The sequence below is a fragment of the Ovis canadensis genome, chromosome 15, assembly GCF_042477335.2.
Source record: "Ovis canadensis isolate MfBH-ARS-UI-01 breed Bighorn chromosome 15, ARS-UI_OviCan_v2, whole genome shotgun sequence".
In the NCBI taxonomy this organism is placed as follows: domain Eukaryota; kingdom Metazoa; phylum Chordata; class Mammalia; order Artiodactyla; family Bovidae; genus Ovis; species Ovis canadensis.
This window is the reverse complement of record NC_091259.1, coordinates 23926897-23952997: the sequence shown is the minus strand read 5'-3', so window position 1 is coordinate 23952997 and position 26101 is coordinate 23926897. Positions and strand designations below refer to the sequence as shown.

At 39.1% G+C, this 26101-nt stretch overlaps 1 protein-coding gene across 2 annotated transcripts in view; it reads right to left on the bottom strand.

The window, feature by feature from the left end:
- The window catches only part of CWF19L2 (CWF19 like cell cycle control factor 2), a 155464-nt gene that overhangs the window by 4612 nt on the left and 124751 nt on the right, over positions 1-26101 (bottom strand). For both annotated transcript variants that reach the window (XM_069554927.1, XM_069554926.1), the window contains one exon: positions 25904-25984. In XM_069554927.1, the coding sequence (XP_069411028.1) occupies positions 25904-25984 (81 nt within the window). The remainder of the gene's footprint in view (positions 1-25903; positions 25985-26101) is intronic.

The following is a 26101-nucleotide window of genomic DNA, read 5'->3' as shown; positions in this document are numbered from 1 at the left end:
CCCTGGTGGTCCAGTGGCTAAGACACTGCACTCCCAATGAAGGGGGCCTGAGTTCGAACTGTGGTTGAGGAACTAGAACCCACATGCCGAACTAAGAGTTAACATGTCACAACTAAAGATCTGGCATAGCACTAAGACCCAGCACAGCCAAATAATAAATAATTTTTTTTAAAGTAATATTGCAGTTGTTCAGTCATAAAGTCATGTCTAATTTTTTGCGACCCCATGGACTTCAGCATGCAGGCTTCTCTGTCCTCCACTATCTCCCAGATTTTGCTCAAATTCATGTCCAGTGAGTTGGTGATGCCATCTAACCATCACATTCTCTGCCATCCCCTTCTCCTGCCTTCAATCTTTCCCAGCATCAGGGTCTTTTCAAATGAGTTGGCTCTTCACATCAGCTGGCCCAAGTATTGGAGCTTCAGCATCAGTCCTTCCAATGAATATTCAAGGTTGATTTCCTTTAGGACTGACTGGTTTGATCTCCTTGTAGCCCAAGGACATCATCACAATTACAAAGCAACAATTCCTCTGCACTCAGCCTTCTTTATGGTTCAAGTCTCAAATCCATACCCGACTACTGGAAAAACCATAGGTTTGACAATATGGAACTCTGTCAGCAAAATGATGTCTCTGCTTTTTAATATGTTGTCTCAGATTGTCATAGCTAAAGGAACAAGCGTCCTTTAATTTCATGGCTGCAGTCACCATCCACAGTGATTAATATCTCCCTCCCTTAATCCCCTGATAAAGTTGTATTTGCTAATTTTGGCAGTGTCATTCAGTTACTCAGTCATGGCCAACTCTTTGTGAGCCCATGGATGCAACACATCAGGCTTTCCTGTCCTTCACCATCTCCCAGAGCTTGCTCAAACTCATGTCCATCGAGTCAGGGATGCCATCCAACAATCTCATCCTCTGTCATCCCTTTCTCCTCCTGCCTTAAATCTTTCCCTGGACCAGCATCTTTTCTAATGAATCGGCTCTTCACATCAGGTGGCCAATGTATTGGAGCTTCAGCTTCAGCATCAGTCCTTCTAATGAATATTCAGGATCAATTTCCATTCAGATTGACTGGCTTGATTTCCTTGCAGTCCAAGAGTTCTCCAGTACCACAGTTCAAAAGCATCAGTTCTTCAGCGATCAGCCTTCTTTATGGTTCAACTCTCACATCCATACATGACTACTGGAAAAACCATACACTTGACTGTATGGACCTTTGTCGGCAAAATAATGTCTCTGCTTTTTAATACACTGTCTAGGTTTGTCATAGTTTTTCTACCAAGGAGCAAGCGTCTTTGGATTTTGTGACTGCAGTCACCATTTGCAGTGACTTTGAACACATGAAAATAAAGTCTGTCCCTGTTTCCATTGTTTTCACATCTATCTGCCATAAAGTGATGGGACTGGATGCCATGATTTTTGGTTTTTGAATGTTGAGTTTATGCCAACTTTTTCACTCTCCTCTTTCACCTTCATCAAGAGGCTATTAGTTCCTCTTTGGTGTCTGCCATAAGGGTGGTGTCATCTGCATATCTGAGCTTATTGATATTTCTCCCTACTATCTTGATTCCAGCATGTGCTTCATCCAGCCCAGCATTTCTCATGATGTACTCTGCATATAAGTTAAATAAGCAGAGTGACAATATACAGCCGTGACGTACTCCTTTCCCAATTTGGAATCAGTCTGTTGTTTCACGTCTGTTGTTAACTTTTGCTTCTTGACATCCATACAGGTTTCTCAGAAGGCAGGTAAAGTGCTCTGGTAGCCCTATCTAGGAGAAGGCAATGGCACACCACTCCAGTACTCTTGCCTGGAAAATCCCGTGGACGGAGGAGCCTGGTAGGCTGTAGTCCTTAGGGTCGCTAAGAGTAGGACACGACTGAGTGGCTTCACTTCCCCTTTTCACTTTCACGCATTGGAGAAGGAAATGGCACCCACTCCAGTGTTCTTGCCTGAAGAATCCCAGGGACAGGGGAGCCTGGTGGGCTGCCGTCTATGGGGTTGCACAGAGTTGGACACGACTGAAGTGACTTAGCAGCAGCAGCCCTATCTAATTAAGAATTTACCGTAGTTTGTTGTGATCCACACAGTCAAAGGCTTTAGCATAATCAATGAGATGGAAGTAGATGTTTTCCTGGAACTCTCTTGCTTTTCTGATGATCCAGCGGATGTTGGCAATTTGATCTCTGGCTCCTCTGCCTTTTCTAAATAAAGCTTGAACACCTGAAAGCTCTCAGTTCACGTACTATGGAGGCCTGGCTTGGAGAATTTTGAGTATCACTTTGACAGCATGTGAAATGAATGCAATTGTGCAATAGTTTGAACATTTTTTGGCATTATCCTCTTTGGGATTGGAATGAAAACTGACCTTTTCCAGTCCTGTGGCCACTGCTGAGTTTTCCAAATTTGCTGGCATATTGACTGCAGCACTTTAACAAACAGTATGATCTTTTAGGATTTGAAACAGTTTAGCTGGCATTCCAACACCCCTACTAGCTTTGTTCGCAGTGATGTTTCCTAAGGCCCACTTGACTTCACACTCCAAGATGTTTGGCTATAGGTGAATGATCACACCATCGTGGTTATCCAGGTCATTAATATTTTTTTTTGTATAGTTTTTCTGTGTATTCTTGACACCTTTACTTAATATCTTCTAATTCTGTTATTTCCATACCATTTCTGTCTTTTTTTTTTTTTTGCCCATCTTTACATGAAATGTTCCCTTGGTATCTCTAATTTTCTTGAAGAGATCTCTAGTCTTTCCCATTCTATTGTTTTCCTCTGTTTCTTTGCACTGTTCACTTTGGAAGGCTTTCTGGTCTCTGCTTACTAGTCTTTGGAACTCTGCATTCAGGGGGGTGTGTCTTTCCTTTTCTCCTTTGCTTTTCACTTCTCTTTCCTTAATATTTGTAAGGCTTCCTCAGACAGCTATTTTGTCTTTTTGCATTTCTTTTTCTTGGGGATGGTTTTGATCACCGCCTCTTGTACAGTGTCATAAACCTCCATCCACAGTTCTTCAGACACTCTATCAGATCTAATCCCTTGATTATCACTTCCATTATACGACCATAAGGGATTCAATTTAGGTCATACCTTAATGGCCTAGTCGCTTTCTCTACTTTCTTCAATTTAAGTCTGTGTTTGGCAATAAGGAGTTCACTATCTGAGCCACAGTCAGCTCCTGGTCTTATTTTTGCTGACCATATAGAGTTTCTCTATCTTCTGCTGCAAAGAATATAATCAATCTGATTTTGGTATTGACCCAAGAAGAAGAAATGCAAAAAAGCAAAATGGCTGTCTGAGGAGGCCTTACAAATAGCTGTGAAAAGAAGGGAAGCGAAAAGCAAAGAGGAAAAGGAAAGATATACCCATTTGAATGCAGAGTTCGAAAGTACAGCAAGGAGAGATAAGAAAGCATTCCTCAGCGATCAATGCAAAGAAACAGAGAAAAACAATACAATGGGAAAGCCTAGAGATCTCTTCAAGAAAATTAAAGATACCAAGAGAACATTTTATGCAAAGATGGGCTCAATAAAAGCCAGAAATGGGAGCGACCTAATAGGAGCAGAAGATATTAAGAGGTGGCAAGAATAAACAGAAGAACTGTATAAAAAAGACCTTCATGACCCAGATAATCATGATGGTGTGATCACTCACCTAGAGCCAGATATCTATCCTGGACTGTGAAGTCAAGTGGGCTTTAGGAAGCATCACTACAAACAAAGCTAGTGGAGGTGATGGAATTCTAGTTGAGCTATCTCAAATCCTGAAAGATGATGCTGTGAAAGTGCTGCACTCAATATGCCAGCAAATTTGGAAAACTCAGTAGTGGCCACAGGACTAGAAAAGGTCAGTTTTCATTCCCAATACCAAAGAAAGGCAATGTCAAAGAATGCTCAAACTACCACACAATTGCACTCATCTCATACGTTAGTAAAGTAATGCTTAAAATTCTCCAAGCCAGGCTTCAGCAATATGTGAACCGCGAACTTCCAGATGTTCAAGCTGGCTTTACAAAACACAGAGGAACCAGAAATCAAACTGCCAACATCTGCTGTATCATTGAAAAAGCAAGAGAGTTCCAGAAAAACATCTATTTCTGCTTTATTGACTATGCCAAAGCCTTTGACTGTGTGGATCACAATAAACTGTGGAAAGTTCTGAAAAAGATGGGAATACCAGACCTCCTGACCTGCCTCCTGAGAAACTGGTATGCAGGTCAGGAAGCAACAGTTAGAACTGGACATGGAACAACAGACTGGTGCCAAATAGGGAAGGAGTACGTCAAGGCTGTATATTTACAGCCTTGTATATTTACAGCTGCTGATTTAACTTATATGAGAAACACTGGGCTGGAGGAAGAACAAGCTGGAATCAATACTGCCAGGAGAAATATCAATAACCTCAGATATGCAGATGACAACCAGCCTTATGGCAGAAAGTGAAGAACGAAAGAGTCTCTTGATGAAAGTAAAAGAGGAGAGTGAAAAAGTTGGCTTAAAACTCAACATTCAGAAAACTAAGATTATGGCATCTGGTCCCATCACTTCATTGCAAATAGATGGGGAAACAGTGGAAACAGTGGCTGACTTTATTTTTCTGGGCTCCAAAATCACTGTAGATAGTGACTGCAGCCATGAAATGACAAGACACTTACTCCTTGGAAGAAAAGTTATGACCAACCTAGATAGCATATTAAAAAGCAGAGGGTGTGGAGAAAAGGGAACCCTCCTACACTGTTGGTGGGAATGCAAACTAGTGCAACCACTATGGAAAACAGTGTGGAGATTCCTTTAAAAATTGCAAATAGAACTGCCATATGACCCAGCAATCCCACTGCTGGGCATACACACCGAGGAAACCAGAATTGAAAGAGACACATGTACCCCAATGTTCATTGCAGCACTGTTTATAATAGCCAGGACATGGAAGCAACCTAGATGTCCATCAGCAGATGAATGGATAAGAAAGCTGTGGTACATATACACAATGGAGTATTACTCAGCCATTAAAAAGAATATATTTGAATCAGTTCTGTTGAGATGGATGAAACTGGAGCCGATTATACAGAGTGAAGTAAGCCAGAAAGAAAAACACCAATACAGTATACTAACACATATGTATGGAATTTAGAAAGATGGCAATGATGACCCTGTATGCAAGACAGCAAAATATAACGGACTTTGGGACTCAGAGGGAGAGGGTGGGATGATTTGGGAGAATGGCATTGAAACATGTATACTATCATGTAAGAATCAAATCACCAGTCTATGTCTGATGCAGGATACAGCATGCTTGGGGCTGGTGCATGGGGATGACCCAGAGGGATGTTGTGGGGAGGAAGGTGGGAGGGGGGTTCATGTTGGGATTGCATGTACACCCGTGGTGGAATCATGTCAATGTATGTCGAAACCAATACAGTATTGTAAAGTAAAATAAAGCAAAAATAAAAATTTTTAAAAAAAAAGAAGGAAGAAGAGGAGGAAGAAATAAAAAATAAATCAAAGTTATAAAACCAAAAAATAAAAAAAAATAAAATAAAAAGCAGAGACATTACTTCGCAAACGAAGGTCCATCTAGTCAAAGGTATGGTTTTTCCAGTGGTCATGGATGGATGTGAGATTTGGACTATAAAGAAAACTGAACACCAAAGAATTGATGCTTTTGAACTGTGGTATTAGAGAAGACTCTTGAGAGTCCCTTGGACTGCAAGGAGATCCAACCAGTCCATCCTAAAGTGATCAGTCCTGGGTGTTCATTGGAAGGACTGATGTTGAAGCTGAAACTCCAATACTTGGGCCACCTGACGCAAAGAGCTGATTCATTTGAAAAGATCCTGATGCTGGGAAAGATTGAGGGCAGGAGGAGATGGGTACGACAGAGAATGAGATAGTTGGATGACATCACTGACTTGATGGACATGAGTTTGGGTGGACTCCAGGAGTTGGTGATGGACAGGGAGGCCTAGCATGCAGTGGTTCATGGGGTCGCAAAGAGTCAGACACGACTGATCGATTGAACTGAACTGATGTCCATGTGTAGAGTGGTGTCTTGTGTTGTTGGAAGTGGGTGTTTGCTATGACCAGTGCATTCTCTTGGCAGAACTCTGTTAGCCTTTACTCTGCTTCCTCTTGTACTCAAAGACCAAACTTGCCCATTACTCCAGGTTTCTCTTCACTTCCTACATTTGCATTCCAGTCCCCTATGATGAAAAGCACATCTCTTTTTTGGTGTTAGTTCTAGAAGGTCTTATAGTTCTTCATAGAACGTTTCAACTTCATCTTCTTTGGCATTAGTGGTTGGGGCATAGACTTGGAATACTGTGATACTGATTGAATGGTCTGCCTTGGAAACAAACAGAGATCATTCTGTCATTTTTGAGATTGCACTGAAGTACTGCATTTCAGACTCTTTTGTTGACTATGAGGGCTACTCCCTTTCCTCTAAGGGATTCTTGCCCACAGTGGTAGATATAATGGTCATCTGAATTAAATTTGACTACTGCTGTCCACTTTAGTTCACTTATTCCTAAAATGTTAATGTTCACTCTTACCATCTCCTATTTGACCACTTCCAATTTACCTGGATTCATGGACCTAACATTGCAGGTTCCTATGCAATATTGTTAACAACATCAGACTTTACTTTCCCCACAAAACACATCCATAACTGGGCGCTATTTCTGCTTTGGCTCAGCCTCTTCATTCCTTTTGGAGCTATTGCTCTGCTCTTCTCCAGGAGCATATTGGACACCACCAACCAAGGCAGTTCATCTTTCAGTGTCGTATCTTTTTGCCTCTTCATACCTTCATGGGCGGAGAAAGTGATGGCATCCCACTCCAGTACTCTTGCCTGGAAAATCCCATGGACAGAGGAGCCTGGTAGGCTGTAGTCCATGGGGTAGCGAAAAGTCAGACACTACTGAGCGATTTCACTTTCACTTTTCACTTTCATGCACTGGAGAAGGAAATGGCAACCCACTCCAGTGTTCTTGCCTGGAGAATCCCAGGGATGGTGGAGCCTGGTGGGCTGCTGTCTATGGGGTCACACAGGGTTGGACACAACTGAACCAACTTAGCAGCAGCAGCAGCAGCAGCACCTTCATGAGGTTCTCAAGGCAAGAATGCTTAAGTGGTTTGCCATTCCCTTCTCTAGTGGACCATGTTTTGTCAGAACTCTCCATGACTTGTCCATCTGGGGTGGCCCTACAACAGCATGACTCAGTTTCATTGAATTACATCTTTCTACTTAATTATATATATTTTATATTGTGCCCTCCAGAAGGCATGCCTTGGGAAGAGATAGTGTAGTGTGATAGGGTGGAAGAAGAGTGGTCATCTTGAAATAGTATAAAGCAATTAAAACTGGGGCCTATAAAGAGTTGTATAGGTTATAGGAAAAGTTTAAGTTAAAAAATCAGTTTACAAACTAGTATATAACATAAAATGCAGAGAAATGGTTACTACTCGTGCTTTTTTAAAAATATTTTCACATTTTAAAGTAAAATTTAAAACACATATGACATACACAGTTAGCCAAAAAATAGATGGACAAGACTCTAATCACATTTCTGTTACTTATAACTATAACTCTAGACAAGTTATTTAAGATCTGTGAGTCTTATGATAAATATGAAGAGCTCAGAAATCTGCTGTGAGGATCAAATAGAAAAATGCATATTAAGTACACAGACTAATGTTTGGCAAAGAGAATATTATTCAAATATTTTCATTTCCATCTCCTATTAATACTGCTTTGTGCAAATCTAGTAGTCAAAAAGAATGGAAGACTCCATTAAAATATTTTTGCTATCTAAATAGATCAACGTGTGAAACATGAATATGAATGGCTAAAATTATATTGAAGACTACATGGATAAAGAACAGGACTCTCCAGGAAGGGATCTTGAGGAATCAACTTATGATAACAGTGTCCATGTTTTTTGTTGGTATGATATTGTATTTTGCAGAAAAATGGCTTCCTAAATATGTCAATGCTCTAATTCCCTATTTGCCATAAATAAATTACATTATAAGGCAAAAAGGGCTTTGCAGATATGATTAAGTTAGGGATCTTGAAATGGAAAGATTATCTCAGGTTATACAGGATATGACAGAAAGTTCAGAGTCAGAGAAAGACTGGAAGATCTTATACTGGTTGGCTTTGAAAGAACCACAAGCCATGGAATGCAGCTGACTTCCAGAAACTGAAAACAGCAAGGAAATGGATTCTCCCTAAGAGCCTCAAAAAAAAGCATAGTTCTGGAAGTTTTGGCCACAGCAATCAGAGCAGAAAAAGAAATAAAAGGAATCCAAATTGGAAAAGAAGAAGTAAAACTCTCACTGTTTTCAGATGACATGATCCTCTACATGGAAAACCCTAAAGACTCCACCAGAAAATTACTAGAGCTAATCAATGAATATAGTAAAGTTGCAGGATATAAAATCAACACACAGAAATCCCTTGCATTCCTATACACGAATAATGAGAAAGTAGAAAAAGAAATTAAGGAAACAATTCCATTAACCATTGCAACGAAAAGAATAAAATACTTAGGAATATATCTACCTAAAGAAACTAAAGACCTATATATAGAAAACTATAAAACACTGATGAAAGAAATCAAAGAGGACACAAACAGATGGAGAAATATACCATGTTCATGGATTGGAAGAATCAATATAGTGAAAATGAGTATACTACCCAAAGCAATTTACAAATTCAATGCAATCCCTATCAAGCTACCAGCCACATTTTTCACAGAACTAGAACAAATAATTTCAAGATTTGTATGGAAATACAAAAAACCTCGAATAGCCAAAGCAATCTTGAGAAAGAAGAATGGAACTGGAGGAATCAACTTGCCTGACTTCAGGCTCTACTACAAAGCCACAGTCATCAAGACAGTATGGTACTGGCACAAAGACAGACATATAGATCAACGGAACAAAATAGAAAGCCCAGAGATAAATCCACACACATATGGACACCTTATCTTTGACAAAGGAGGCAAGAATATACAATGGAGTAAAGACAATCTCTTTAACAAGTGGTGCTGGGAAAACTGGTCAACCACTTGTAAAAGAATGAAACTAGATCACTTTCTAACACCGCACACAAAAATAAACTCAAAATGGATTAAAGATCTAAATGTAAGATCAGAAACTATAAAACTCCTAGAGGAGAACATAGGCAAAACACTCTCAGACATAAATCACAGCAGGATCCTCTATGATCCACCTCCCAGAATGCTGGAAATAAAAGCAAAAATAAACAAATGGGATCTAATTAAAATTAAAAGCTTCTGCACAACAAAGGAAAATATAAGCAAGGTGAAAAGACAGCCTTCTGAATGGGAGAAAATAATAGCAAATGAAGCAACTGACAAACAACTAATCTCAAAAATATACAAGCAACTTCTGCAGCTCAACTCCAGAAAAATAAACGACCCTATCAAAAAATGGGCCAAAGAACTAAATAGACATTTCTCCAAAGAAGACATACGGATGGCTAACAAACACATGAAAAGATGCTCAACATCACTCATTATTAGAGAAATGCAAATCAAAACCACAATGAGGTACCACTTCACACCAGTCAGAATGGCTGCGATCCAAAAATCTGCAAGCAATAAATGCTGGAGAGGGTGTGGAGAAAAGGGAACCCTCCTACACTGTTGGTGGGAATGCAAACTAGTACAGCCACTATGGAGAACAGTGTGGAGATTCCTTAAAAAATTGCAAATAGAACTACCTTATGACCCAGCAATCCCACTTCTGGGCATACACACCGAGGAAACCAGAATTGAAAGAGACACATGTACCCCAATGTTCATCGCAGCACTGTTTATAATAGCCAGGACATGGAAACAACCTAGATGTCCATCAGCAGATGAATGGATAAGAAAGCAGTGGTACATATACACAATGGAGTATTACTCAGCTGTTAAAAAGAATTCATTTGAATCAGTTCTGATGAGATGGATGAAACTGGAGCCGATTATACAGAGTGAAGTAAGCCAGAAAGAAAAACACCAATACAGTATACTAACACATATATATGGAATTTAGGAAGATGGCAATGACGACCCTGTATGCAAGACAGGGAAAGAGACACAGATGTGTATAACGGACTTTTGGACTCAGAGGGAGAGGGAGAGGGTGGGATGATTTGGGAGAATGGCATTCTAACATGTATACTATCATGTGAATTGAATCGCCAGTCTATGTCTGACGCAGGATGCAGCATGCTTGGGGCTGGTGCATGGGGATGACCCAGAAAGATGTTAGGGGGAGGGAGGTGGGAGGGGGGTTCATGTTTGGGAATGCATGTAAGAATTAAAGATTTTAAAATTTAAAAAATAAAAAACTAAAAATTAAAAAAAAAAGCAGGCCTGCTGACATCTTGATTTTAAACCCATTTCATACTTGTGACTCCCAAAATTATGAGATAATAAATGTTATTTTTAAAGCACTAAGTTTGTGGTAATTTGTATATACACAGCAAAGCTCAACAACATATTGTATAATTTCCAAGATGAACACGCTGTCACAAACAACTCTTCTCTCACTGAAGGATGCAAAAGGTACAACCTACGCTCTTGCTAGAAGAGTTATTAGTCAGTAGGCACTGTGAAGGCTCCATTATCAAAGTACACATACATTTAGTACTCCCCTTTTCTTGCCCTGACCAGCAGGAGTGAAAGAAGTTGAAACTTTGTACCACCCATGAAGAGTACTGACAGAATTACAGCAAAAAATTTTATTGATGATAGAAAAACAGTAGTATTTGTTTTCCGCTTTAAACATTCCAGTCTTCAATCCTGACTTTCTATAATTGTCCTCATATTTAAAGATCCCGGGGTAAACACAAATTTTCCTTGAGGTGGACTTTGCTTAGTTTTGAAAGTCAAACCCAAGATCTCTTAGATGTTTTTCAACTGCTACAGTTATCACGGAATTAAATTTCAAAATCATAATAAAAAGTTGAGAAGAATTCATGTAAACTGTCTTGAGAATTAAAAAAAACTATCTTGTGAAAAAGATCACTTTCTTGACACCTTAGTGAATATCATGCAACCCCTCTGCAATTAACATTCAGACATCTTTCCCTTGCATATATTCATGAACTTCACACTATACTGAAAATAAATCAAAAGACCTAGAGAAAGTAGATAAAACAGACATTAAAACAAGTTTATACTCACACAAATAAAAACATAAATGAACAGAGAATCAGAATGAATTATTAATAGGCAAATCTGTACTAATAGCCAAGAATCTACTATGGGAAAAAAATCACCACCCCCAATACACATACAAAATACTTAATGAAACTAAGGAGATGGGATAGAGGGCTGCTTTTTTATGGACGTAGAGTTTTTTTAAAAGAAGCATAATGAGATTTCTTCAGAATTAAAGTTAACATAGATCAAGTTTGTTCACTTCATGCTCAGAAACATTATCATGTTAAAAAGACACTGGAAAGCTTAACTTTGTAAAAAGTGACCCGCTTTGAAATTATTCTTAGACTCAAGTTCTCGTCACAATTCCATCCACATAATTATTAAATCCTAAAGCTAAGAGGGACTTCAAGAGGTCATCTAGTTCATTCCCAAGCTGCTCTGGCTCTCAAATAGTCTCAGATAAAACACTACATGGCGATTTAGAAAAGAAACCACTTCAAAGTTAAATATGTAATAACCATTGCAAGAAGAATCTGTATGTATGTTTCTTACTGGTTAAATGAAAATATTAACCCTCCAGGAACTTATTTCAGGTATATATTCAGATTAAAATAAATAAACTTGCAGTAGATACTAGACTGTTTTTGTTCAGGTGCTAAGTCATGTCCTATTCTTTGTGACCCCATGGACTGCAGCAAGCCAGGCTTCCCTGTCCTTCACTGTCTCCTGAAGTTTGCTCAGACTCATGTCCATTGAGTTGGTGATGCCATCCATCTCATCCTCTGCTGCCCTCTTCTCCTGCCCTCAGTCTTTCCCAGCATCAGGGTATTTTCCAATGAGTTGCCTCTTCACATTAGGTAGTCAAAGGACTGGAGCTTCAGCATCAGTTCTTCCAATGAATATTCAGGGTTGATCTGCTTTAGGATTGATTGGTTTGATCTCCTTGCTGTCCAAGGGACTCTCAAGTCTTCTGCAGCACCACAATTTCAAAGCATCAGTTCTTCAGCACTCAGCCTTCTTTATGGTACAGCTCTCACATACGTACACGATTACTGGAAAAACCACAGTTATGACTATAGCGACCTTTGTTGGCAAAGTCATGTCTCTGCTTTTCTTATACACTGTCTAGGTGGGTCACAGCTTTTCTTTCAAGGAGCAAGCATCTTTTAATTTCGTGGCTGCAGTAACCATCCACAGTGATTTTGGAGCTGAAGAAAAGAAAATCTGTCACTCTTTCCATTGTTTCCCCATCTATGTGCCATGAAGCAATGGGACCAGAAGCCATGATCTTCATTTTTTGAATGTTGAGTTTTATGTCAGCTACTTCACTCTCCTCTTTCACCTTTACCAAGAGGCTCTTTAGTTCCTCTTTTCTTTCTGCCATTAGAGAGGTATCATCTGCATATCTGAGATTGTTGATATTTCTCCTGGAAATCTTGATTCTTGCCTGTGATTTATCCAGACTGGCATTTTGCATAATGTACTCTGCTTAGAAATTAAATAAGCAGGGTGACAATATACAGTCTTGATGCATTCTTTTTGCAATTTTGAACCAGTCTGTCATTCCAAGTCAGGTTCTAACTATTGCTTCTTGACCTGCATACAGGTTTCTCAGGAGGCAGGTAAGGTGGTCTGGTATCCCCATCTCCTTAAGAATGTTCCATAGTTTGTTGTGATCCACACAGTTAAAGCCTCTTCATTCTTTCTGGAGCTATTTCTTTGCTCTCTCCCAGTAGCTTATCAGGCACCTTCCAGCCTAGGGCGTTATCTCCTGGTGTCATAGCTTTTTGCCTTTTCATACTGTTCATGGGCTTTTCGAGGCCAGAATACTGGAGTGGTTTGCCATTCTCTTCTCCAGAGGTACTAGATGGCTTACCAATAAAATATTGCATATATAGTAGTTATCATGGAGTTCATATATGTTAACTTATATCTATCAATATATATACTTGTTTTAAACTGATATTTAAGTTCAAAGACATTCTAAAAGATCTATTATTTTTTATTCCCCCTACATGTTTTCTATTTTTGATGTCCTATCTTACATCTTTATGCCTATCCCTTAGCTGTTTACTTTAGTTATACTTAATTTTATCATTTTTGTCTTTTAACTTTTTAAAAATTCTGTTTAAAAAAATACTTATTTGGCTGCATTGGGCCTTAGCTGTGGCATGCAGGATCTTTGATGCCACGCGCCCAGGGCTCTCCAGTTGCGGCATATGGGATTTGTCACCCCATGACATGTCAGATCTTTGTTCCCTGACCAGGGTCGAACTTGCATCTGAAGGTGAATTCTTAACCACTAGACCATCAAGGAAGTCCCTCTAATAGTTCTACTTTTTGAGATTTGTTTTTTAAACCTTCTTATTTTATACTGGGATATACCTTATTAACAATGTTGTGATAGTTTCAGATGAACAGCAAAGGAACTCAGGCATACATATGTATGTATCCATTCTTCCCCAAACTCTCCTCCCATCCAGGCTGTCATGTAACACTGAGCAGAGTTCCATGTGCTATACAGTAGGTATTTGTTGCTTATCCATTTTAAATACAGCAGTGTGAACATGTCCATCCGAAACTCCCTAATTATCACTTCCTCCCGGCAACCATAAATACGTTCTCTAAGTCTGTCTCTTTCTATTTTTTAAGGAAGTTCTTTCGTATCATTTCTTTTAGATTCGACATATAAGGGATGTCACACAATATTTCTCCTTCTCTACCTAAATTACTTAACTCAGTATGACACTCTCTAGAGTAGGAGGGTTCCTTTCTCTCCACACCTTCTCCAACATTTATTTTTGATGATATTCATACTGCCTGGTATCATTTCTTTACTATTATTCAACTTCTCTATGGCTGTTTCTTAAGCTATAAGATAGGGAAAAAGAGGGGGAGTTCAAGAAATCGGAGAAGGCGATGGCACCCCACTCCAGTACTCTTGCCTAGAAAATCCCATGACGGAGGAGCCTGGTAGGCTGCAGTCCATGGGGTCGTGAAGAGTCGGACACAACTGAGCGACTTCACTTTCACTTTTCACTTTCCACTTTCATACATTGGAGAAGGAAATGGCAAACCACTCCTGTGTTCTTGCCTGGAGAATCCCAGGGATGGCGAAGCCTGGTGGGATGCTGTCTATGGGGTCACACAGAGTCAGACACAACTGAAGCGACTTAGCAGCAGCAGTAGCAGTTCAAGAAATCAACATATAAATGTCCTGGAGCTACTAAGCATTTAATAAAGGTTTGCTCTAAGGCTATCGTGGTAGGTGTTTTATATATCTCTCTTCTTGGGTGAAATGTTTTATCAAGTCCTTAGTCCATTCATTAGGTAAGTTTTAAGGGGCTTTTCTATCAGTATTTATAAGTATTTTAAATATTAACAATATCAGCTCAGTTCAGTTCAGTCACTCAGTCATGTCTGACTCTTTGTGACCCCATGAACTGCAGTATGTCAGGCCTCCCTGTTCATCACAAACTCCCAGAGTTCACCCAAACTCTTGTCCATGGAGTCGGTGATGCCATCCAGCCATCTCATCCTCTGTCGTCCCCTTTTCCTCTTGCCGCCAATCCCTCCCAGCATCAGAGTCTTTGCCAAGGAGTCAACTCTTCGCATGAGGTGGCCAAAATATTGAAGTTTCAGCTTTAGCATCAGTCCTTCCTAAGAACATCCAGGACTGATCTCCTTTAGAATGGACTGGTTGGATTTCTCTGCAGTTCAAGGGACTCTCAAGAGTCTTCTCTAACACCAAAAGCATCAATTTTTTGGCGATCACCTTTCTTCACAGTCCCACTCACAACCATACATGACAACAGGAAAAACCATAGCCTTGACTAGACGGACCTTTGTTGGCAAAGTAATGTCTCTGCTTTTGAATATGCTATCTAGGTTGGTCATAACTTTCCTTCCAAGGAGTTAAGCGTCTTTTAATTTCATGGTTGCAATCACTATCTGCAGTGATTTTGCAGCCCCCACAAAAAAAGCCTGACAGTGTTTTCCACTGTTTCCCCATCTATTTACCATGAAGTGATGGGACCAGACACCATGATCTTCATTTTCTGAATGTTGAGCTTTAAGCCAACTTTTTCACTCTCCTCTTTCACTTTCATCAAGAGGCTTTTTAGCTCCTCTTCACTTTCTGCCATAAGGGTGGTGTCATCTGCATATCTGAGGTTATTGATATTTCTCCCCGCAATCTTGATTCCAGCTTGTGCTTCTTCCAGACCAGCGTTTCTCATGATGTATTCTGCATAGAAGTTAAATAAGCAGGGATACAATATACAGCCTTGATGTACTCCTTTTCCTATTTGGAACCAGTCTGTTGTTCCATGTCCAGTTCTAACTGTTGCTTCCTAACCTACATATAGGTTTCTCAAAAGGCAGGTCAGGTGGTCTGGTATTCCCATCTCTTTAAGAATTTTCCATAGTTTATTGTGATCCACACAGTCAAAGGCTTTGGCATAGTCAATAAAGCAGAAATAGATATTTTTCTGGAACTCTCTTGCCTTTTCCATGATCCAGCAGATGTTGGCCATTTGATCTCTGGTTCCTCTGCTTTTTCTAAAACCAGCTTGAACATCTGGAAGTTCACGGTTCACGTATTGCTGAAGCCTGGCTTGGAGAATTTTGAGCATTACTTTATTAGCATGTGAGATGAGTGCAATTGTGTGGTAGTTTGAGCATTCTTTGGCATTGCCTTTCTTTGGGATTAGAGTGAAAACTGACCTTTTCTAGTCCTGTGGCCACTGCTGAGTTTTCCAAATTTGCTGGCATATTGAGTGCAGCACTTTCACAGCATCATCTTCCAGGATTCAAAACAGCTCAACTAGAACTCCATCACCTCCACTAGCTTTGTTTGTAGTGATGCTTTCTAAGGCCCACTTGACTTCACATTCCAGGATGTCTGGCTCTAGGTGAGTGATCACACCATCATGATTATCTTGGTCATGAAGATATTTTTTGTACAGTTCTTCTGTGTATTCTTGCCACCTCTTCTTAATATCTTCTGCTTCTGTCACGTCCATACCATTTCTGCCCTTTATCGAGCCCATCTTTGCATGAAATGTTCCCTTGGTATCTCTAATTTTCTTGAAGAAATCCCTAGTCTTTTCCATTCTGTTGTTTTCCTCTATTTCTTTGCATTGATCACTGAGGAAGGCTTTCTTATCTCTCCCTGCTATTCTTTGGAACCTTGCATTCAGATGCTTATATCTTTCCTTTTTCCCTTTGCTTTTCACTTCTCTTCTTTTCACAGCTATTTTTAAGGCCTCCCCAGACAGCCTAACCTCTGTCTTATCTGTCCCAGTTAGTGAGAGAGAAGAGATTTAAATGAAATCAATGACATCTGCTAACTTTGTGGGTTCTTCTTATCTAAGTTTAAAAGGTATCTTTCTTTCAGAAGTCTAGCCAAAAATACAATTCTATTGTGTTCTAAATTGTTGTTAAAACCTAATTCTAATTTTGTTGTACACTCTGAAGCCTTGACTTTAGCAGGGAGCAACAGGAGGGGGCAGATGTTAGCTGTGTGTTTGCCATATATGGCCTTCATTATTTTGAGGTATATTCCCTCTATGTCCACTTTCTGGAGAAATTTATCATAAATGGATGCCAAATTTTATCAAAAGCTTTTTCTGCCATCTATTGAGATGATCACATGGTTTTTATTTTCAATTTGTTAATGTGGTATATCACACTGATCGATTTGAATAGTGGAAAATTCTTGCAATTCTGGGTTAAATCTCACTTGATCACGGTATATGATCTTTTTAATATATTGCTGGATTCAGTCTGCTATTAGTTGTTGAGGATTTTTTCATCTATGTTCATCAGTGATACTGAACTCTAATCTTTTTTGTGATATCTTTGTCTGGTTTTAGTATCAGGGTGATGCTGGACTCAAATAGATGAGTTTAGAAGCATTTCTTCCTCTGCAATTTTTTGGAATAGTTTCAGAAGGATAAATGTTAGGTAGAATTCAGCTGTACAGCCATCTGGTTCTAGATTTTTGTTTGCTGGAAAATTTTAAATTACTGACTCAATTTCAGTACTGGTAATTCGTCCATTTATCTTTTCTGTTTGTGCTTGGCTCAGTTTTGGAAGATTATACCTTCAAAAGGCCCCAAATAGCCAAAACAATCTTGAGAAAGAAGAACAAAGCTGGAAGAATTATGCTCCCTGACTTCAGATCATACTCTTTAATACAAAGCTACACCCATCAGAACAGTTTGATACTGGCATTGAAAACAGACACAGATCAATGGAACAGAATAGACAGCCCAGAAACAAACTCACGCACCTATGGTCACCAAAAGGAACCAAGAATATACAATGAAAAAAAGACAGTCTCTTCAATAAACAGTGCTGGGAAAACTAGACAGATACATATAACGAAGTGAAATTAGAACATTCTCTAACACCATACAAAAAACAAAAGTTAAAATGGATTAAAGGTCTAAAGTTAAGGCCAGATACTATAAAATGCCTACAGGAAAATAGAGAACATTCAGGGACATGAATCACAGCAAAAATATTTGTATCCATCTCCTGCTGCTGGTGCTGCTAAGTCACTTCAGTCATGTCTGACTCTATGCGACTCCACAGACAGCAGCCCACCAGGCTTCCCCATCCCTGGGATTCTCCAGGCAAGAACACTGGAGTGGGTTGCCATTTCCTTCTCCAATGCATGAAAGTAAAGAGTGAAAGTGAAGTCGCTCAGTCGTGTCCCACTCTTCGCGACCCCATGGACTGCAGCCTACCAGGCTTCTCCGTCCATGGATTTTCCAGGCAAGAGTACTGGAATGGGGTGCCATTGCCTTTTCTTCCATCTCCTGGAGTATATTAAATAAAAGCAGAAGTAAAGAAATGGGACCTAAGCAAACTTAAAAGCTTTTGCACAGCAAAGGAAATTATCAACAAACTTTAAAGACAACCGACTAAATGGGAGAAAATTTTTGCAAATTATATGACCAATAAGGGGTTAATCCAACATAAATAAACAGTTAATACAGCTCAATATAAAAACAAACAACCCACCCAACTAAAAAGGGGATAAAAAACTGAATTTTACCAAGCAGGAAATGAAGATGGCCACAGGCATACGAAAAGATGCTCAAAATCACTAACATCAGGAAAATGCTAATCAAAACCAAAGCCACAATGAGATATCACCTCACACCTTTATGGCTACTGCTAAAAATAAAACAAATAACAAAGTTGGCAAGGATATGAAGAAAAGAGAACCCTAAAACCCTATTGGTGGGAATGTAAATTGATGTAGCCACCAGGCAAAACAGTATAGAGGTTTATTAAAAAAACTCAATATACAACTACCATATAACTCAGCAATTCCTCTCTTGGGTATATATATCTGAAAAAAACAAAAACACTAATTTGAAAAAGTATATGCATAGAATGTTTATGCTGTTGTTCAGTTGCCAAGTCATGTCCAAATCTTTGCAATCCCATGGCTGCAGCACTCCAGGCCTCCCTGTCCCTCACCATCTCCCAGAGTTTGCCCAAGTTCATGTCCATTGACTTGGTGATGCCATCCAACCATCTTATCCTCTGTCGCCTTCTTCTCTTTCTGCCTTCAATCTTTCCCAGCATCAGGGTCTTTTCCAATGAGTCAGCTCTTTGCATCAGATGGCCTAAGTACTGAAACTTCGGGATCACCATCAGTCCTTTCAATGAATATTCAGGGTTAATATCCTTCAGGATTGACTGGTTTGATCTCCTTGCTGTCCATGGGACTCTCAAGAGTCTTCTTCAGCACCACGGTTCAAAAGCATCAATTATTCGATTTTTTATGGTCCAATTCTCACATCTGTATATGATTACAGGAAAGACCACAACCACAACTATACAGACCATTAATAGCAAAATGATGTCTTTGCTTTTTAATACACTGTCTAGGTTTGTCATGGGCTTTCCTGGTGAGTCAGTAGTAAAGAATATGCCTGCAAGGCATGAGACGCAGGTTCGATCCCTGGATGGGGAAGACCTTCTGGAGGAGGGCAAGGCAACCCACTCCACTATTCTTGCCTAGAGAATGCCATTGACAAAGGAGCCTGGTGAGATATGGTCCACTGGGTGACAAAGAGTCAGACACAAATGAAGCAACTGAGCACTGTTTGTCATAGCTTTCCTTCCAAGAAGCAATCGTCTTCTAATTCCATGACTGCAGTCACCATACACAGGGATTCTAGAGCCCAAGATGAAATCTTTCACTGCTTCCACCTTTTCCCTTCAATTTGCAATGAAGAGATGGGACCGAATGCCATTTTAGTTATTTTAATATTGAGTTTTAAGCCGGCTTTTCCACTCTCTTCTTTCACCCTCATCAAGAGGCTCTTTAGTTCCACTCACTTTCTGCCATTTGAGCAGTATCATCTGCATATCTGAGGTTGTTGATATTGCTCATGGCAACCCTCGATTCCACCTTGTAAGTCATCCAGCCCAGCATCTTACATGATGTACTAAGCTAAGCACATCATATATAAGCTAAATAAACAGGGTGACAATAAACAGTCTCGTTGTGCTCCTTCCTCAATTTTGAACCAGTCCATTGTTCCATATAAAGTCCTAACTGTTGCTTCTTGACCTTCATACAGGTTTCGCAGGAGACAAGTAAGATGATCTGATATTCCCATCTCTTTAAGAATTTTCCACAGTTTGTTATGATCCACACAGTCAAAGTCTCTAGCATAGTTAATGAAACAGAAGTAGATGTTTTTCTGGAAATCCCTTGCTTTCTCTATGATCCAGTGAAAATTGGCAATTTTATCTCTGGTTCCTCTGCCTTTTCTAAACCCAGTTTGTACATCTTGGAAGTTCTTGTTTCACATAATGCTGAAGCCTAGCCTGAAGGATTTTGAGCATAACTTTACTAGCATGGAAAGTGAGTCCAAGTGTCCAGTAGTTTGAACATTCTTTAGCACTTCCTTCTTGGGAACCGGGATATTGATTGACCTTTTCCAGTCCTGTGGCTACTGTTAGGTTTTCTAAATTTGCTGACATATCGAGTGCAGCACTTTAACAGCATCATCTTTTAGGATTTTAAACAGCTCTGCTGGAATTCCATTACCTCTACTAGCTTTATTGGCAGCAGTGCTTCCTAATGCCCTTTTGACTTCACACTCCAGGATGTCTGGCTCTAGGTGAGTGATCATACCATTGTGGTTATTCAGGTAATTAAGTGTCAGGAACCGCGTTTGGCATTACTGACAAAATGGAGGCACAGCCCCAACCCCCCTCTCTTTGTCCCTCTCTTTGACCCGGGATGAAGGAGTTAGGCCTTGTAACGCTGACTTGTTTTTTCCTTTCCTCGGCTGAATTGACTGAAAAGAATATTAAGGTGCTTATTGTTCTTGAGAGGAGCATGAGAAGGCACAAAGCCTTCTGCAGCTGTGCTCAGAGAATAATTCATAAAGTTAATCACTGACATTTGATCAAGGACTTTTGCAGAAGAGTGTTCCAGGGTGAGCACGTAGGCTGCAGCTTGAGGCCATGGGAGGGATTGCCATCTGAAGCCTATTTGTGAGCAAAGTGTTTTTATGGCAAAGGAGCTTGCTGCATTTAGGGCTTAGTAATAATTAAAATAGTTAGAAGCTAAAGATTTAAGGAATGTTGTAATGTTAGTACATTCTGCTATAGCTCATAGAGATTAGGAACTTTAGCAATATTAATAGCTAGAAGCCCTTTTTAAGAAACAGTGAGCTTAGGATACTAGGGACAAACAGGAGTTAGAAAGATAAGATATAAGCTGAGGTTTGTGGTATGCAGCCCAGACTTAAGCACGAGTTACAGTGTAATCACGAGTTAAAGTAAAACACTACTCTGAGAGAACCGCTGGAGCAGAAACTCTGTTTGAAGGGCAACAATGATTTATGGAGACAATAAATCTGGGTGAGGGGAAATTGAAAATGTCAAACCTCTGACCTAATGCTTTTGTAAAAGTATAAAAAGAATCTTAAGCTTGAAATAAAGTTACACAGTCCAAGAAAATTCAGAGGCTGCATCATACTTGCCGACACCATTCCTCCCTTCGGGTTAAATCCCTGGCTGCTGGAGCTGGACTCGGGCAATAAAGATCTTTGGTGTATAGTTCTTCTGTGTGTTCTTGACATCTCTTCTTGATCTCTTCTGCTTGTTAGGTCTTCACCATTTCTGTCCTTTACTGTGCCCATATTTACATGAAATGTTCTTTTGATATTTCCAATTTTCTTGAAGAGATCTCTGGTCTCCTTCATGGTCACTGCCTTGTCATGCTGAAGGGGCTTGTGTAACTCTATGAAGCTATGAACCATGCCATGCAGGGCCACCCAAGACAGATGGTTTCCACTGGAGAGTTCTGACATAATGTGGTCCACTGAAGGAAGGCGTGACAAACCACCCTAGTATTCTTGCTACGAGAACCCCATGAACTGTGTAAAAAGCCAAATGTTCATCAGTTCATTTCACTCACTCAGCCGTGTCTGACTCTTTGTGACCACATGGACTGCAGCATGCCAGGCTTCCCTGTCCATCACCAACTCCTGGAGCTTGCTCAAACTCAGGTCCATCGAGTTGGTGATGCCATCCAACCATCTCATCCTCTGTCATCCTCTTCTCCTCCTGCCTTCAGTCTTCCCCAGCTTCAGAGTCCTTTTCCAATGAGTCAGTTCTTCACATCAGATGGCCAAAGTACTGGAGTTTCAGCTTCAGCATCAGTCCTTCCAATGAATATTCAGGACTGATTTCCCTTGGGATTGACTGGTTGGAAAATGTTCATAGCAGCATTATTTACAATAGCCAAGATATGAAAGCATCTTAAGTGTCCATCAACAGATGAATGGACAAATATGTTAAAAAGAACAGAATTTTGCTATCTGCAGCAACATGGATGGACTTGGATGGCATTTGGCATTATGGGAATCGAAGTAAGGCAGAAAAGGACAAATACTATATGATATCACTTATACGTGGAATCTAAAAAATGCAACAGACTAATGAATAAAGGGGAAAAGAAGCAGACATACAGATATAGAGAACAAACTGGTGGTTACCAGTACCAATGAGCAGGGGCAATATGGGGTTGGGGAGTTGAAGATACAAACTATCATGTGTAATATAGGCTCAAGGATGTATTGTACAACATGGAAAACACAGCCAATATTTTGTAATAACTGTAAATGGAAAGTAAACTTTTAAAATTGTATTAAATTTCTTTAAAATTTTTTTTATATTTTCTGCAAAAGTTAGCATTTACTATTTTCTTTTTTTTGTTTATTTAATTTAATTAATTAATTTATTTATTTAATTTTAAATCCTTAATTCTTACATGCGTTCCCAAACATGAACCCCCCTCTCACCTCCCTCCCCATAACATCTCTCTGGGTCATCCCCATGCACCAGCCCCAAGCATGCTGTATCCTGCGTTGGACATAGACTGGCGATTCGATTCTTACATGATAGTATACATGTTAGAATGCCATTCTCCCAAATCATCCCACCCTCTCCCTCTCCCTCTGAGTCCAAAAGTCCATTATACACATCTATGTCTTTTTTCCTGTCTTGCATACAGGGTCGTCATTGCCATCTTTCTAAATTCCATATATGTGTTAGTATACTGTATTGGTGTTTTTCTTTCTGGCTTACTTCACTCTGTATAATCGGCTCCAGTTTCATCCATCTCATCAGAACTGATTCAAATGAATTCTTTTTAACGGCTGAGTAATACTCCATTGTGTATATGTACCACTGCTTTCTTATCCATTCATCTGCTGATGGACATCTAGGTTGTTTCCATGTCCTGGCTATTATAAACAGTGCTGCGATGAACATTGGGGTACATGTGTCTCTTTCAATTCTGGTTTCCTCGGTGTGTATGCCCAGCAGTGGGATTGCTGGGTCATAAGGTAGTTCTATTTGCAATTTTTTAAGGAATCTCCACACTGTTCTCCATAGTGGCTGTACTAGTTTGCATTCCCACCAACAGTGTAGGAGGGTTCCCTTTTCTCCACACCCTCTCCAGCATTTATTGCTTGCAGATTTTTGGATCACAGCCATTCTGACTGGTGTGAAGTGGTACCTCATTGTGGTTTTGATTTGCATTTCTCTAATAATGAGTGATGTTGAGCATCTTTTCATGTGTTTGTTAGCCATCCATATGTCTTCTTTGGAGAAATGTCTATTTAGTTCTTTGGCCCATTTTTTGATTGGGTCGTTTATTTTCCTGGAATTGAGTTGCATTAAGTTGCTTGTATATTTTTGAGATTAGTTGTTTGTCAGTTGCTTCATTTGCTATTATTTTCTCCCATTCAGAAGGCTGTCTTTTCACCTTGCTTATAGTTTCCTTTGTTGTGCAGAAGCTTTTAATTTGAATTAGATCCCATTTGTTTATTTTTGCTTTTATTTCCAGCATTCTGGGAGGTGGATCATAGAGGATCCTGCTGTGATTTATGTCTGAGAGTGTTTTGCCTATGTTCTCCTCTAGGAGTTTATAGTTTCTGGTCTTACATTTAGATCTTTAATCCATTTTGAGTTTATTTTTGTGCGCGGTATTAGAAAGTGATCTAGTTTCATTCTTTTACAAGTGGTTGACCAGTTTTCCCAGCACCACTTGTTAAAGAGATTGTCTTTACTCCACTGTATAGTCTTGCCTCCTTTGTCAAAGATAAGGTGTCCATATGTGTGTGGATTTATCTCTGGGCTTTCTATTTTGTTCCATTGATCTATATGTCTGTCTTTGTGCCAGTACCATACTGTTTTGATGACTGTGGCTTTGTAGTAGAGCCTGAAGTCAGGCAAGTTGATTCCTCCAGTTCCATTCTTCTTTCTCAAGATTGCTTTGGCTATTCGAGGTTTTTTGTATTTCCATACAAATCTTGAAATTATTTGTTCTAGTTCTGTGAAAAATATGGCTGGTAGCTTGATAGGGATTGCACTGAATTTGTAAATTGCTTTGGATAGTATACTCATTTTCACTATATTGATTCTTCCGATCCATGAACATGGTATATTTCTCCATCTATTAGTGTCCTCTTTGATTTCTTTCATCAGTGTTTTATAGTTTTCTATATATAGGTCTTTAGTTTCTTTAGGTAGATATATTCCTAAGTATTTTATTCTTTTCGTTGCAATGGTGAATGGAATTGTTTCCTTAATTTCTTTTTCTACTTTCTCATTATTCGTGTATAGGAATGCAAGGGATTTCTGTGTGTTGATTTTATATCCTGCAAATTTACTATATTCATTGATTAGCTCTAGTAATTTTCTGGTGGAGTCTTTAGGGTTTTCCATGTAGAGGATCATGTCATCTGCAAACAGTGAGACTTTTACTTCTTCTTTCCAATTTGGATTCCTTTTATTTCTTTTTCTGCTCTGATTGCTGTGGCCAAAACTTCCAGAACTATGTTGAATAGTAGCGGTGAAAGTGGGCACCCTTGTCTTGTTCCTGACTCTCTTAAATTTTTAAAAAGAGAAAAGACTTCTAAATGGTTTTACTTTTGAATTAAAACTGTCTCCAATAATGCAGATTTCAATCTTTTGTCTGGGATATAATAAAGGTAATAAAGGATATAAAAAAGGAGATTCTATTAGTCACATGTATCAGGAGTCTGGATTTCCAAAAGAAATGTGATAGAAATATTCTAGTGATATCTTCTATAATAAGGGTCAGCAAAATTTTAAAAACTTATAAAAAACTTTTTAAAACCTATAATAAAAGTTTTAACTTAAATAAAAATAATTTGGGCATTGCACATCATAAACTTTTTATTGTAACTCTCAATTCTGCCCTTGTAGCATGAAAGCAGCCAAAGACAGTACTCATAAAAGGATGTATCTATGTTACTATAAAACTTCATTCACACAAACAAGCAGCAGGCTGGATTTAGTACAAAGAATGCAGTTGCCAACTCTTGCACCAGAATATAAGCTACAAAAAGTCTTTGCTCTGCTTCATTATGTATAAATGTACCTAGAACACTGCCTGGTAAATAGCAGGCATTCAAATATACATTCACATAATACTCTTTTCATGGAAAAAGAAAAAGAAATCTATAGTTCTATTATATATCTAGTCCATTTAATGTGTATTTCTAGAAAAGAAGGAGGTCACTACAGAAGTACTCACCTTAAGTTTTACTTCAATTTAAAACGACTTGAAAATCAAGATTAAACTATGGAGCATGGTTAGTAAGGTCTCTAAAAAAAAAAAGGTATTCATAATCTAACTCAACTACTATTTTAAAGGAACATAACAGTAGACCTATGTATAGGCACCCTCTCCCCACAAAAAAGGAGCGAGAAATAGAGTTTTAAATTCAAAACAGGATCTTTAGGAGAGACCAATGTTTTTCTCATTACAAATTCAGTAACAAGAAAGCATCTTTCCTCACTTGTCCCACAGAGGCTGACAATCTCATAAGAAGAACTTTCATGGCTGAGAATCTCATAAGAAGAATTTTCACGGCAGTCTTATGGCTGTCATAACCACTTATAAGGACTACTGCAGAGGGCCGGAAAATCAGGAATAAATATTCATATAAGCCATTAGACAAATAAGGATTTGCTAGACCAGGTAAGATGAAAATGATTTCTTCTTCATTTATAGAATTATATGTACTTCACCTTTGGTCACTGAGCCAAATGGTCTCTTTCTCAAATAAGATATGGAAATTACAAAGATTCTAACAGTAGGGTTATTTCTTTTATTAAGAAAAAGTAATACTTACAGACTTTCTGATGTCTTTTGAAGAGAGATCAATCAATTTCTTGTTTATAGACCATTCTTCATCAGATTCCATTATGGCTTTCTAAGAAATAGCCATTTGTTAATGAAAATATACAAGTAAATACAAAGAGGCAGCTTAAAAATAAAGTAATACGGTGAATTAGCTATAGGGTATACTATACATGTTAGGTCATTATTT